The sequence below is a fragment of the Mycetomoellerius zeteki genome, unplaced genomic scaffold, assembly GCF_001594055.1.
Source record: "Mycetomoellerius zeteki isolate Tzet28-1 unplaced genomic scaffold, Tzet1.0 scaffold146, whole genome shotgun sequence".
Taxonomy (NCBI): Eukaryota; Metazoa; Arthropoda; class Insecta; order Hymenoptera; family Formicidae; genus Mycetomoellerius; species Mycetomoellerius zeteki.
The window spans coordinates 707421-720852 of NW_017256404.1; the positions used below are offsets into that span (position 1 = coordinate 707421).

Genomic DNA, 13432 nt, shown 5'->3' on the forward strand with positions numbered 1-13432 from the left:
CAATGTTAGCTAACAAGAGATGTCTTCCGTGTTTTAAATTCCAGTTGGAGTAATATTTCTCGCAATAAATTGTTACAGTTTTTATGATGTATGTTAGCCTGTTAGCATTAAATCATTAATAGCTTTCTAACAAAGATTATTTGCAGCAATAATAAATATATTAAATTACGTGTCAATTTAATTTGTAATATTACTATATCAACTGTAATCCAGGATTGTATATTTCAAGAAAGAAATAATTAATCAAAAATTGTATAAATTCACAAGAAGTATTATTAGGCACGAAGGACCGCCTTATCCATAAAAATATGACGTTTTTTTTTCACTCATGTATATATTTAGTTTCATCGGTTAATTTTCACTTAATACTATAAATTACTAACTACGGCGATTTCGCGTTTTTAACTAACGGAACAAACATATAAACGATGATCGTGGATGCAAGAACTGATCGTTTGCTATACTAATTATGTAAATAGATGTGTTGATTTATAAAGAATTCATCATTGAAGCAACGCTACGATTGCACGAAGTTTATTTGACGAATTGTCGTGTTCTCGTGCTACTAATATGATATATCATATTCCGAGATAAATTTTCCGTGCTAAAAACACTAGAGTGTAGCGATAAGTACATACCCTGCAACGATTGTATGACAGCTCGTATTTTCGATTAATTTTGGTGAGAAATTGACAATGACAAAATATGGCGGATGACTCCGTTCCTTCTGAACGCACAGACGCGGGACAGCGAGATCGAAATCGCGATACTAGCGTATAGCAACGATCGCGTTCAAGTGCCTTGCGAACGTTCGACACTTTGCAACATGCATTCGCGACACGACGAGCACGAAAATCGCTTTCGGACGCAAACGATCATGGAAAATGCGGAGCAGTTTTATCGCGGCTCTATTAGCCGCTGCGCGCGCGATTAACAATTAGCAATTTCAAATCTATCAAAATGCAACTTTGCATATTGATGCAGCGAACTGATCATAGATGGCGCGCGTAAATTCAGAAAGCTCACTTTTCAATGGCTGCGTTCGGAAACGTCGCTCGGTGCCTCCGCAATGTCGCGGATTCATCATCTGTCCTTGTTTAACATTTAATGTTAAAGAAGGACAGATGACGAATCCGAGGCATCGGAGATATCCGAGCGACATTTTCGAGCGCAGCTCGCCAATATACTTCCGTGCATATGACTCTCTCTATAAGCGGTTTTTATTTAATATTATTAATCGGAATTATCGTGTGTATTATCTGTTTATAATAATATTTAATCGGTAGATTTTTCAAATATATGAGAAATCTCTCATTTAATTGATAAATAACATAATATAGAAACCTGACATTATTACCGACAATAGATATCAAGAATAGTTACCTATCGATAAATTTCAGAAAAGTAGAAAATGCACCTGTTAAAAAAATATACTATAAACATCATCCATTGACTTCCTTTCGTATATAATAATTTTCGTATAGTATATTAAAGCGATAATGCTATGCATAATAAGAGAGACGCTAGAGATACAAGTACCGACACGACGCAGGTTGCTCGACAAGGCACCATCAGCTGACCTCAGCGCCGTAGACAGCAGCAGACGCGTATTCGTTGGTATTCGTAAATAACGACGCGTACGGACAGGTTGTACGGAGCAGCTTTCTTTAATAAGCGACGTACACGATATGGTAGACTTAAAGACAAACGTCAGTTTCGCATGCCAACGGTGTCTGCAACCGTTGAAATTAGACTCGAGTTTCGACCACCTTGGGGAGCACACTCTGGCAGAACTCTCACGTAGGTAATTTCTATTTTCTACTGGCGACTTAGACATTCATCACTGATCCGATTGCCCCACTCGATACCTTCGTATTGATAACGCTTCTGTATATGCACTGGATGCTTATGACTAACTGTGACGCACTAATCTAGTTATTTTCAAGAACACTGAATAATCTGAATTTTCCTAATAATTTTGTAGCAAGCACGAACTCTATTAATAAATGCAGCCAACATTGTGCATCTGTGTGTAAACAATAACTTTTACATAATACATCTATCTAAACTTTACGTGCACTGTCACTCAGTATACAAAAAGAAATTATGTTAGCCGTTAATTATATGTTTAAATGCTAACAACAGAGTACCAGTATAATTACTTAACTTACTACAATTGTCTAGCTATATATTGTATAGCTAATTTTGATTATTATTTCATTGTAGTTCCTATACAACAACAAGTTGTCGGAGAATTGGAACCTCAAAGTGACAGCATAGAACACTTGGTTCCACCATTCAGATTGACTGAATCAGGAAATGGTACAAATGGATTTATGTTGGTTGGCGATTCTGGTGAAACGGAAAGCTTAAGTCATCATTTAAAGGTATACAGATAATTAAAGAAATATCTTGAAACTGTAGCTACAAATTGATCTGTATTTTTTCTAGGTACGAGCAACGTTGTTTGATATCCTCAGCAGTAGCAGTTCAGCAGATCATCCACTTTGCGATGAATGTACAGATAGCCTTTTGCTATTAATGGATCAACAATTACGAATGACAGAAGGAGAGTGGTCAGATTATAATGAATACCTGAAGAAACTAGAAATTGAACAGCAGTATCAGGGACATGAAGATGTAGAAATGGAAAATCTCACCAAAGAGTTACAGGATGTAAAGGCCGAAGAAGAAAGATTGATAAGGGAACTGGAGGCATTGAGAAAAGAAGAAATAGCTACTAGGAATGCCATAGCGGAACAGGAAAGAGAAAAGGAGAGATTGCAAAGTGAAGAGGACAGGTATTGGAAAGAATATTCAAAACACAGAAGAGATCTCATGTTAGCTGACGATGAATGTCGCAGGTAGATAAAATATCCCAAAGCATACTTAAATATCATTGTTTTTCAAGTAAAACAATTGTTTATTAATATTTTTATTTCTATTATATTACGTAAAATGAAATTTTTTTGTCTCCTAGTCTAGATAATCAACTGACGTATGCAGCTTCGCAACTTGAAAGGCTGAAGAAAACAAACGTTTTTAACGCCACATTTCACATCTGGCATTCAGGTCACTTTGGAACTATAAATTCATTTCGATTAGGACGATTGCCGAGCGCGCCAGTGGATTGGAGCGAGATAAATGCCGCATGGGGACAAACAACTCTTTTACTAGTGGCTCTTGCGCGCAAAATGAATTTAACGTTCAAGCGTTTTCGTTTAGTGCCATTTGGCAATCACAGTTATATTGAGGCTTTGGATCAAAATAAAGAGCTTCCATTATATGGAAGTGGAGGATTTAAATTTTTATGGGACACAAAATTTGATGCAGCTATGGTAGCGTTTCTGGATTGTTTGCAGCAATTTAAAGAACAAGTAGAAAAAGGAGACAGTGAATTTTGTCTGCCATACAGGATGGATCGAGGTAAAATTGAAGATTCCGCAACAGGCAACTCTTACTCTATAAAGTATGTTTGAGTGTTAATAAATATCTTCAGCCTAACTCTTATACATGAAAAATTTACCTATAATACAAAAAGTATTTAATCTTTCTCTTTTCCTTTTTCAGAATACAATTCAATTCGGAAGAACAATGGACCAAGGCCTTAAAGTTCCTATTGACAAATTTAAAATGGGGTCTTGCATGGGTTAGCTCTCAATTCACAAAGGATGAACTGAATACTAATTGAATGTCAGTCTCCTTGTAATTTTATGTAACTTAAATTGTGCAACTATCTCGTCATTGCTTGTGTATAAATGCTCTATTTGTAAATAAATGCGGTTGAACAATAGCGTTTATTTTTACTTGCAATTAATTTGCCATTCTTTAATTTATTTTAGAGGCCTGAGCAAGATAAATTTTAGCTTTATTCTAATTAACAGTACTCAGATTTATTAAGTAGGAACCAAGACACACCGTGAAGGAAGCTGGAGGGACTCGGTACTTCTTTGGTTCTCATGTAATCCTTTAGCTCAGGAATGCTTAATTCCACCACTTCTATGACTTCACCTTCGGACTCGTCACCACCACCTTTGACAATGAAAGATTCAAGTTGGATTAAAAATTTTGTTGTATACATATTTGAGAGATAGTTTATGTCAATTATATTACGAAAGTCTTCTCTGAAACTACTTTGATAAAATATTACTTTAAGAATGTTTTACAGTTAAACTTACCAGGGTGTATCTTCATGTCGTCCGTGACTTCTACATAGAAAAGAGTTTGTTTTGCACTAGCAGAAGCGCTAGATCTAGAAAACACAAAATTACATTGTTTAATACTTACATATTCTAGACATAGTTTATTTTATTCAGAGCAAATTATATATGTACAGAAACATCTCTCATTACTTCTAAACTTAACAAACAACTTTGTCTAGTGCATAATGACAAAAATCAATGTGACTAAAGCATAGCAAGTATATTTCAGATATCCTACTTACAGATAGGTAACAATTTGTTTAAATGATGAAGTGGGTGCTTCGTAACCACACTCTTCCTTCAACTCTTCCTTTGCGATCTCGACGAGAGATTTATCCTTATCCACGATACCAGCGCAGAGTTCCAAAGTTATCCCCAGTGTCGCGGGATGACGCTCGATGTCGATAGCCTCTTGATTCTCCGGTAGGGATGCGTAATACACTGCTGGCCGAAATTGTCTAACAAATACGAGCTTCTTTCGACTTGTATTGAAGACAATTATACACACGCTGTCGTGAATCCTTATCACGTCCCAATTCTTTGATTGACCATCATGCGTGTAGTGCAAGCGAACGCTCCTTAACCACGGCGAGTCCTGCGGGACTTTTCCCACGCGGACATCGTGCAGATCAAGCATCTTCTTACGCGCAATCTGGTTCCTCTCATCCTGTATCGTGACATTCATCTCCTGTCAAAATACCGGGAGGCCGGGAGCACGAAGCACCGAGTAGACCTTTCCCTTAACCTCAACTCCCGTTGATAATGATGCGAAACTTTACACACGTGTATGCCACACCGTTCACAGATGTCGCTCATAGGATCAAACTAAACGCAAGTATCTAAGGCGTTTTTTCGTTATCTAACCAGAAGCGACCACAGCTAAGGCTATCTTTAGTCTTCAGGGATCAAAAGACGAAGATAGCCTCAACCGTGGTTGCTTCTGGTTGCATAACGAAAAAATGCCACTAGTTAGCTACTTGAATTCGCAAGTAAAAGTATGTACGAATTATACATATTCCGAGTGTATTTCGATAACGTATCTCATATTTCAATCCGGTGTGATCAATCTGGCTTTATTAATGCAAACTTGACCAATGTCCTACCAACCTCTCTCTGTTTCTATACTAATATAGATTAACCTTAATCTTGACTTAATAATTTATAGATACTTTTTATCTTTTTCTAGTTCTCTATAATTGCAAGAATTAGAAAAGAATAAAAGGTAAATTGAACCGAGATTAAAATTAATCTACATTAATATAGAAACGTGCATAACCTACATAAAACTTGTTTTCCTATTACACGTTTTGACACGATATAGATTCCGTAAATAATATTCAATAGACTGGATTTAAATACACCGTGCATCGACTGAGAAATCCTATATAATTGCATAGACACTATCTGAAATTATCTCGAATACAGTTTTAAACGCATGCTGTTTTTTGCACAATAAAAATAATAAATCTATCAGACGAACTAATTTATCGAAACGGGTTGGGAACGATTAGAAATAAACATTACTCAGATAATGACTTCTCTTTCCATCTCTTTAAATAATATCGGTCATTTTAGCGAGATATTAAATTTACGAAGGATGTAATCGCGTTTCATCTTTTCTCTTCTTCACAAATTATTCTCGCAATTAGCCGACTGAACTTACGAAAAGTATGGGTTGCACGTAATCGAATTTAACGCGTCAGAGATACAAACCTCCGATAAAGCTGCTTCTCTTTCATGATCGTGCTGGGGATAATGAGGGAAGGGAGAAGAAAAGGGAGGATGCCGTGGTTTCGTTACTTCTTTCCCTTCCTTTCCCTCCTGCCTCTCTTCTCCTTCTTCATCTTCGGCGTGTCGTCCGTCAGCATGAACGCGTCGAGAATCTCCTGCTGCCTGACCTGGGTGTCCACGTGAATGACGTCGGGCTTCTTGCGGTACCTGTTGACCGCTGCCGGCGGCGAGAATTCGATTTCCATGTCCGACGCCGTGGAGCTCGACGCGACGGAGGCATCATCCTTGTTGCGCACTATCTTGAACTGCAGCGGCTTCATCGGCTCCTCCAACTGCGCGACGTCCGCGGTCGTCTCCTGCCTGATCGGGTACATCGTCACGTAGTAAGTGCCATCCTTACGGTGAATGTGCAGGGTCGGTGGCGGTTCCGCGTCCTCTTCGCTCTCCTTCTTCACTTGCGACACGTAGCTCATGCTTTTGTACACCTTGCCGCGTCGCAAGCTGGTACGCGAGGGTATCGACCTTGCGCGATAATCCTCCATGGAAGCTCCCTTCGCTTCCTTCAACATTTCATTCAAGTAACGCCCGATCGCGCCTGGCTTCCAACCGATTCGCGGCTTGAGCTTGCCTACCGTTGCTCTCGTATTCCAAAGCCAGCCCATGTTAGCCGGCACCCTAAATCGTGGATCGATGCAATTCTTATGACCGTAATTAGTCCCAGGATAGACATCGCCAATAGAATAAACGTATCGCATCACTCGTCTGCTGACCTTGATAGGACCCCTATCACGATCACCACTCGGACCTGGCTTACCCTTCAGATATCGTCTCTTTTCGATTAATTTGCCAACAGCCTTTGCAGCGATGGTACTGGGCGGTAACGTCTGTATTGGCTTCGTCTCCGATTCCTCAACATCGTGCGGCACTGTTCGATTATTCTTTTTCTTCCGGCGAGATTTGCATTTCGGTTCACCGCAAGGACCAACGTTGACGTCTAGCGGCGCGGAGGTCGTAACGTCCAGTTCTTTCTGCTTTTCCAATTTCTCTTCCTTCTTGTCCTCTTTCTTTTTTGATGGCTTGACGGCGAGCGGGAGTAACGTCGTTTCCGGTAACAACGGTATCGCCTCGCGTACAACACCAGGGCGTCCTGGAATTATGGAAGTAGATGCAACGTAAGGTGCGGAGAGAGTACTAGCGGTGGGTTTACCAATCTGCGTATTGCAAGGGGCAGGACACTGAACCGTTGATGCTGGCGGTGCTGAGATGGGGTATCCTCGTTTTCTCTCGCTTGGTGTTTCTTGAATGGTGTAATCCCTTTGTATGTCTCGGCCGAAATAAGGACTTTCAGATGGATCCATCAAGCCAAGACCCTCCATACCTGGCACCTTACCGAGAGAATCCACGAATTCTTGGACCTCTTTGAAGGCGCGAATCATACAATCTGCACCCACACATGATTTTTTCGAGCATCTAGACGCATTTGTTTTCCAAGGCGACGAAACTTTCCTCGGACAAATGCAGGCTGTCCCTTTAATTCCGTCCGCTGTTCTTGGTCGAGATCTGCGGAGCAAGTTAGCGCCCGTTCTCTTGCTCTTTTCGTATATGACGGTCGTTGCTTCGGAAAGCGCACAGGCTGATGCACCATAATCACTTCCACCCATCATACGAGTTTTTAAATTAATATCATTCTCACGCCACGTGTATCCTTCGTCCCATGAAGCTTTGTTATTTAAATAATTATCCTCTGTGTCTTCACCACCTCTCAGTCTCGTAGAGTCATGATAGGTCACGTTTTGCTCGATATCTGATTTTAAATAAAAATTATCGGAAGCAAGCGTAGCGAGCGATGGAAATTTTTTAAGAGAATCGGGATTTCTTAAAGCCATGCAACAAGAACGGACACATCCGGAACGACACATCATTGGATGCATCGATCGGTCTGTCGGTAGACACGAACAAGTTGGTTCGTCATGATAGATCTCATAGACTAAACCACGGTACTTGTGATCGTTTAATTTCTCGGCGCTCGTTAATTTTTCGAATCCTGGTTGATTCATTGATATGCGAGGTGGCGATTCCGGTCTCGTCAACACAGGTTCTGTCTCTGTACGACCCTCCTGATTGTATAATTTTGAATATGTAGGATCCAGAATTTTGTACAATAATGATGTATTATTATCACATTTTTTCATGTGTCTCTCGTTGTTTTCATTTTCATCGGACAGTTTCGTGCAAGAAAGCTCCCAACCGAGAGGAAATCCTCGAAGTATAAATGACTTGTCGCGAAGCGTAAGATGATTTATAATGGAGCTTCCAAAACACGACAGTCTCATGCACATGGATACAGAACCGCACGGATTCCCATGTTCATCGGTCAAAGTGTAAATTTTTGTCAATACGTACGATTTTGATAGTCCATCTATCTTATCCTTGGCCGCAATTATGCGATCGTAAAAACTTGTTGGCAAAAACGCCGTTGCTGCGCAAAAGAGAACGAATCCAGCATCATCTCGCGATCTATTATTATGATCCTCCTCGAGAGAAATCCTATACACTTCAATGCTTAGAGGAGTCGATTTTACAGATCGTATTAAATTGTTCGGTGTCCGGACGAGTAAACATGTTTTGCCTTCGCAACTAATGTACTCATTGGAAAATCCATTTTCCTTACTCCTAGTTCTTCCGTCATTAATCTTGATTGATTCTTGAGCGACGACGTCGATAGGTTTAAGATCGACGAAACCTATACGTATCATCAAATCGCACCCTTTATTACTAACAGTCTTTTCGGGACATAAATTTAGATGATCAATAAGAATTTCAAGCATGTACAATTGTTCTCTTTCTAATATTGACATATTTTTCTTCAAGGCCATTTTGGGTGGATAAAACGCAGAAATGAAGATACGCACACGTTGTCAGCCACACGACAAATTTAGAAAGTGACTTCGGATTGACGTTAACGATGTGTCTGTACGGATTGCGCCATCAATTTTGGGAACGTTTCGGGTCTAAAATCGAACAATCTCTCCGCGCGCGCGTCAACAGGTCAATTGACATTTCTAGTTGTCAGATAGTTGTCATAACGACGAATTGAAAATAATTATTTGACGAAGGTAAAAAGTCGCACTTCAGAGCCCATTGAAAACATCTATCAGAAATTACTTTTTATCTTTCTTTTTTTTACCTTTCTTTGCTTTCTTATCTTTCCGTTTTTTAGCTTTCGCTTTTTTAACTTTCGGTTTTGGAGTAATCTCCTGCAATACCACATCCTTGGAGATTTCCTTATCGAGAAACTCGGGCGGTACAAATCGCGTCACGCGGATCTCCCGTTCCTTGTCCTGCTCGCCGGAAATGAAAGATTTAGGCCTCAACTCGTAGTGCGTCTTGAAGATACGTCCGAGGCATGCGACGATGAGTTCCATATGTAGCGTGCCAGACGGCTCTTCGCCTGGATCTACGAGGTGGATGCCGCCCTTCACCATAAAAGGTTTCGGCTGATTTTCTGGATCATTACCGAGCATGGAAATCTGATCACACAAACAGCCTGGCAGAGTCAATTCGGCCTCCGCCGTGGGATAAGTCTCGTCCGCGCGAAACACGCCGATCTTAAGACTCGACGAGCGTAATCCTTGGACCAAATCTCGCGGTCGCTTGACAAATAGGCAGCATTTACCAACCATAAAACGCACATCTTGATCACGCTTTGATGCGTCCGAATCGTCTCGCGTGAACTCAAACACGGGAAAGTCTAAAAGTTTGATCTTGATCACGATAGGGTGTTCGCCGATGTCTTTGATTTTACCGGGCGTCAATGTCAATTTATCGATTAATATCTCGATTAGATAGATCTGCTCGTCGTGACCGCCGAAACAGGACATGATGTAACTCGAGGCTTTTCTCGTGGGGAATCGAGTCGTATCTATGATTAAGATAAATTTAATCGAGTTGTTGAGATTTTCGTCGAAATAGTTGAAATAATTTTGTAGCAAAAGTTTTGAATGTCCGGACGATATTGTGTACAACAGTAGAATTTTTTGCCGAAAATTTGGAGGTTTAAAAGTATCGTGGATGGTTGACAGATGGAAAATAACAGTAGAATCGCGGTTTATTTCAACGTGGTAATCAGTATAATATAATAATTCGAGCCATATACAAGTTTATTCGCGTTGCCTCGTCACCAACGCAGAGTCTTATACGCTAATCGTTTCCCTGAATTTTAAGTATGGAACAAATTGAAACTTTATTGAAAGAAAAACGTGAGAGATAGTAATCAAAGAAGATTAATTTAATCGACGTCGCGTACATGTTTTCTTAATGCGAAGATTGGATTTTAAATACCTCCTTGCTCAGCTTAATTCTTCCTCGTGTGCACGCATACGCCGTCATCGATGTGCGAACGAGGAAAAAACCTATCAACTTACGGTCACGTACATCCCATCCACTATCCGCGCGATTCTTCGGCGTTTCTAATTCCACTGGCAGTTATTACCTAGCTCCCAAGGTGGTATATACTTAAAGTCGACGGTGCGAAAGATGCTGCTAGAACCGTTACGAAAACCTGCGAGAAAGACACCCTCGCAAATTCATACTTTCCATATTCCTCATTAAGAAGAATAATTTCACGAACGCCTACGTGTGCTTACAGAACGCGCGGTTCACGTACTGCTGGTTCTTTGAATCGATCACATCTCATTGATTTGAGAATAAAAAAAGAAACAGAATAAGAAAGATGCGCTTGTCGTAACTAAATTTTTGCCAAAGAATAAAACCTCTGTTAAAAAAAATGTTTGTTATTAACTCACTACAATCAGCTTGCATTGTAACGCCAGAAGCGAGAAAAAAGTATATGAAGAAAATTATTATAAACTGTATTAAAATGTATTTTTTAATAAAACGTTTGAAATCAATGGAATAATAAATTTAGAAAATATATTAAAAACTAATTAATATTTGATAAATAACCATATATTTGAAATTATTAATTATGTCTAACTATATATGGGAAACGAAACAAGAGCTATATGACAATCGTCGAATTGAGATAAATATAATTTTTTCTTCTATTCCAAAATAAAAGGAGAGTTTTCAATTTACAAGTGTACTTTATCAAATACAAAAATTGTTTTATTAAAAAATGTTTTTATTTCAATATATTTTGTAAGAATTTTTGTGTTTTCTCGCTTCTGACATCATTAATCTGAAGATCCGTCATGAGAGGTGTGGTCAGAAACCTTAAATCCACAAATATAAAAAGGTAATAGCTATTTTACCTTATGAATGACGAAAATAAAAATATATGCGCGATAATTTCATTCTTTTTCTTAATTAGCTCAATGAAACGTAGCTGCAATCTTAAGCCATTTCCTTCATTCGAGAATCAATCGTAGGAGCGACGAGTAATCCCGCCAACGAGATTTCTCGACCGTTTGGGATGGGGATCTCATTCCGTAGATTTCGGCGAGAGCAGCATCCCGAAGGGCCCCTGAGACACCGAAAGCCAAAGTATGCACTAATTGGTACGGGTGCGTGCGCGCGCGCGCACACACACGCACATGGTTCAAAGCGAGATAGGCGGACGCAGAGCGAACAGGACGAGAGATATATTCTGAACACCCGTGGACGCTCGTCCGGAGCGCGGTGGAACTGGTGGAAGCCTGGTGGAGCCCATCGGGCTTCGGACCGAAGTGAAATTCCGAGCCCGAGCGACACGGCGGCTCGTTAAAATGCTTCTGGGAGTTTCGGGCGCGGGACGCTTCTGGATAATTGGTGATTAGCGATTAAAACAAACGGATGTATCTCCGCCAGCCGGACCTGCTCTCCATCTCGCTGCACTGCCTTTTCCTTTTTCCTCGCGAGTTGCCGACACCTTTTTCTCCTCGAGAAAGAAACGTCTTTTATTCGTGCGACCCGACCGTCAGGATCGCTTTCCTTGTCGACCCGGACGTAGTTGTTTCTTTACGAAGGTGCGCCTGGGAATCTGAGTTGTCTGAAGCTCGGTCTGAAGGTCCTCGGTAATAATCGTAGCGGTATTCGAATGACCGGAAATAACGATCGAAGGTGGACGTTAATTCATCGTGAATTCTTATACCGGAAAGACTCGCATCGCTCTAGATAATCTTAAGGATTAACTCCTGTTTTGGCTGGCACATTGTCTTTATTTAAGGTTTTATTCTCAAGCAACAAATTATCCTGTTTCCTGCTATGGCAAATGTCAATTAGCATATACGCTAATGTTACTCCGAATAAGACGCGCTGTGCAAACAACCAATTTTTAAAGAATTTAACAACGCTCAGTAATTATGGACATTTAGAGCTGATTTCCTAGCACTCCGCTGCGCTGTCGTAATTTCTAGTGTTATTTACGCTAGAACTCACAAGTGCAAGCTCGAACAATGGCAACAATACTGAAAGAATAGTCCATAATCAAATTAAGTGTCGCGCGTCCGCTTAAGGATTAATCACTGTAATCAGCGATCTTTCCACGATAGCGCGCCGCAATGAGATAGTCCCTCCCCCCTCCCCTATTTCCGGTTCCATCGATGACCGTTATTCCAAGATCTGCGTATATTCCAGGAGAATGCATGCCTAAGAGAGAAATAAAATGCATTTTGCGACAGGATGAAACTGTCATGTAGATCTCTCTTTTCCTCTCGCATTACGACCCAAATAACACTGCGACGTTAAACCTATTTTCTCTCTCGCTGCTAAGTGGTCGCACCGCTTAATTATAAACATCGTGGAGAAATCTTCGTCGCACGAAGACGATCCCACGATGTTCTACGCTAGTTATTCGACTTCTCGTGCATAGGTAGCACTTCTCTTCGTTTCTACGTACTTGTTACAATACACGGAGAGTAGAGTGCTTTGCCGGAGTCTCAGAGTTCATCGGCAATTTGAATAATTTTCCCCCGAGAACGATTTCTCGTTTCATCTAACACTATATCACTTTTTATCACACGGCAGTCTTGCTTGTCGTGTCTGAACGCGATTGACTCAATCTGTTGAATTGATATTTGCATACTATATGTTGTACTATACGTAATGAGTCAAAGCCAGTTTTTTCTTGGACTTACAATTACAACGACTGCTGCATTTTCGAGATACAAGAGAATATTCAATTGTGATTAATTAATTCCTACAGCTACAACTACTTACAATTATGACGCTTGCGCATGCAATTGTAGAATGGACTTAACTTCTTATACCGAGCTTACTCCGCATATTGTAGACGACGCATTATAAATCGACCAGAACGAGTCGTTGTATCGGATGATATTAATATAATATATATTCACAAAACGAAGAGCGAAACGTGCGTACGTGGTAATTGTTTGATGCGCGTTTGTTACAGAGTGCGTGAAATAAATAGCGACGTCACTGTTACGCGAACTCGGTGATGCAGCGTACTATAGTAAACATTCGCGGCGACCTTGTTATCATTCGCGCGGCGAAGTTCGAGTAGGCGGGACGCAACGGCTCGAGTCGCTTGGCGCGTC

At 40.4% G+C, this 13432-nt stretch overlaps 4 protein-coding genes across 8 annotated transcripts; 1 reads left to right on the forward strand and 3 right to left on the reverse strand.

Moving 5' to 3' along the window:
• Positions 1-1589: 1589 nt before the first annotated feature.
• Positions 1590-3706, forward strand: Atg6 (Beclin-1-like Atg6). 2 transcript variants are annotated; one of them, XM_018462849.1, is made up of 5 exons: positions 1590-1800; positions 2227-2387; positions 2452-2864; positions 2981-3469; positions 3571-3706. In XM_018462849.1, the coding sequence occupies exons 1-5, from the start codon at positions 1689-1691 to the stop codon at positions 3689-3691; spliced, it is 1296 nt and encodes a 431-aa protein (XP_018318351.1). In that variant the 5' UTR covers positions 1590-1688; the 3' UTR covers positions 3692-3706. The 2 variants fall into 2 exon arrangements, with proteins under 2 accessions (XP_018318351.1, XP_018318352.1); XM_018462850.1 differs by having other exon boundaries at positions 1727-1804.
• A 7-nt stretch (positions 3707-3713) lies between these two features.
• Positions 3714-4970, reverse strand: LOC108732170 (uridine diphosphate glucose pyrophosphatase). Its single transcript, XM_018462852.1, has 3 exons — positions 4445-4970; positions 4179-4252; positions 3714-4032 (listed from the first exon to the last, which is right to left on the reverse strand). The coding sequence occupies exons 1-3, from the start codon at positions 4885-4887 to the stop codon at positions 3878-3880; spliced, it is 672 nt and encodes a 223-aa protein (XP_018318354.1). The 5' UTR covers positions 4888-4970; the 3' UTR covers positions 3714-3877.
• Positions 4971-5239: 269 nt separating this feature from the next.
• On the reverse strand, positions 5240-9055 carry LOC108732167 (uncharacterized). Of its 4 annotated transcripts, none has more exons than XM_018462844.1 (2): positions 5916-9055; positions 5240-5315 (listed from the first exon to the last, which is right to left on the reverse strand). In XM_018462844.1, the coding sequence occupies exon 1, from the start codon at positions 8807-8809 to the stop codon at positions 5999-6001; it is 2811 nt and encodes a 936-aa protein (XP_018318346.1). In that variant the 5' UTR covers positions 8810-9055; the 3' UTR covers positions 5240-5315; positions 5916-5998. The 4 variants fall into 4 exon arrangements, with proteins under 4 accessions (XP_018318346.1, XP_018318350.1, XP_018318348.1 ...); XM_018462848.1 differs by having other exon boundaries at positions 5250-5269; XM_018462846.1 differs by having other exon boundaries at positions 5250-5273.
• Positions 9056-9094: 39 nt separating this feature from the next.
• On the reverse strand, positions 9095-10100 carry LOC108732169 (uncharacterized). Its single transcript, XM_018462851.1, has one exon. The coding sequence runs from the start codon at positions 9812-9814 to the stop codon at positions 9095-9097; it is 720 nt and encodes a 239-aa protein (XP_018318353.1). The 5' UTR covers positions 9815-10100.
• Positions 10101-13432: the final 3332 nt, after the last annotated feature.

Coding starts and splice junctions, on each gene's coding strand:
- LOC108732170 (XM_018462852.1), bottom strand. CDS start 4,887: ATGAATGTCACGATACAGGATGAGAGGAACCAGATTGCGCGTAAGAAG. Junction 4,253..4,444: donor AAACAAATTGTTACCTATCT/GTAAGTAGGATA, acceptor TGTGTTTTCTAG/ATCTAGCGCTTCTGCTAGTG. Junction 4,033..4,178: donor CGACATGAAGATACACCCTG/GTAAGTTTAACT, acceptor TCATTGTCAAAG/GTGGTGGTGACGAGTCCGAA.
- LOC108732167 (XM_018462844.1), bottom strand. CDS start 8,809: ATGGCCTTGAAGAAAAATATGTCAATATTAGAAAGAGAACAATTGTAC.
- Atg6 (XM_018462849.1), top strand. CDS start 1,689: ATGGTAGACTTAAAGACAAACGTCAGTTTCGCATGCCAACGGTGTCTG. Junction 1,801..2,226: donor CACTCTGGCAGAACTCTCAC/GTAGGTAATTTC, acceptor ATTTCATTGTAG/TTCCTATACAACAACAAGTT. Junction 2,388..2,451: donor GCTTAAGTCATCATTTAAAG/GTATACAGATAA, acceptor TATTTTTTCTAG/GTACGAGCAACGTTGTTTGA.
- LOC108732169 (XM_018462851.1), bottom strand. CDS start 9,814: ATGTCCTGTTTCGGCGGTCACGACGAGCAGATCTATCTAATCGAGATA.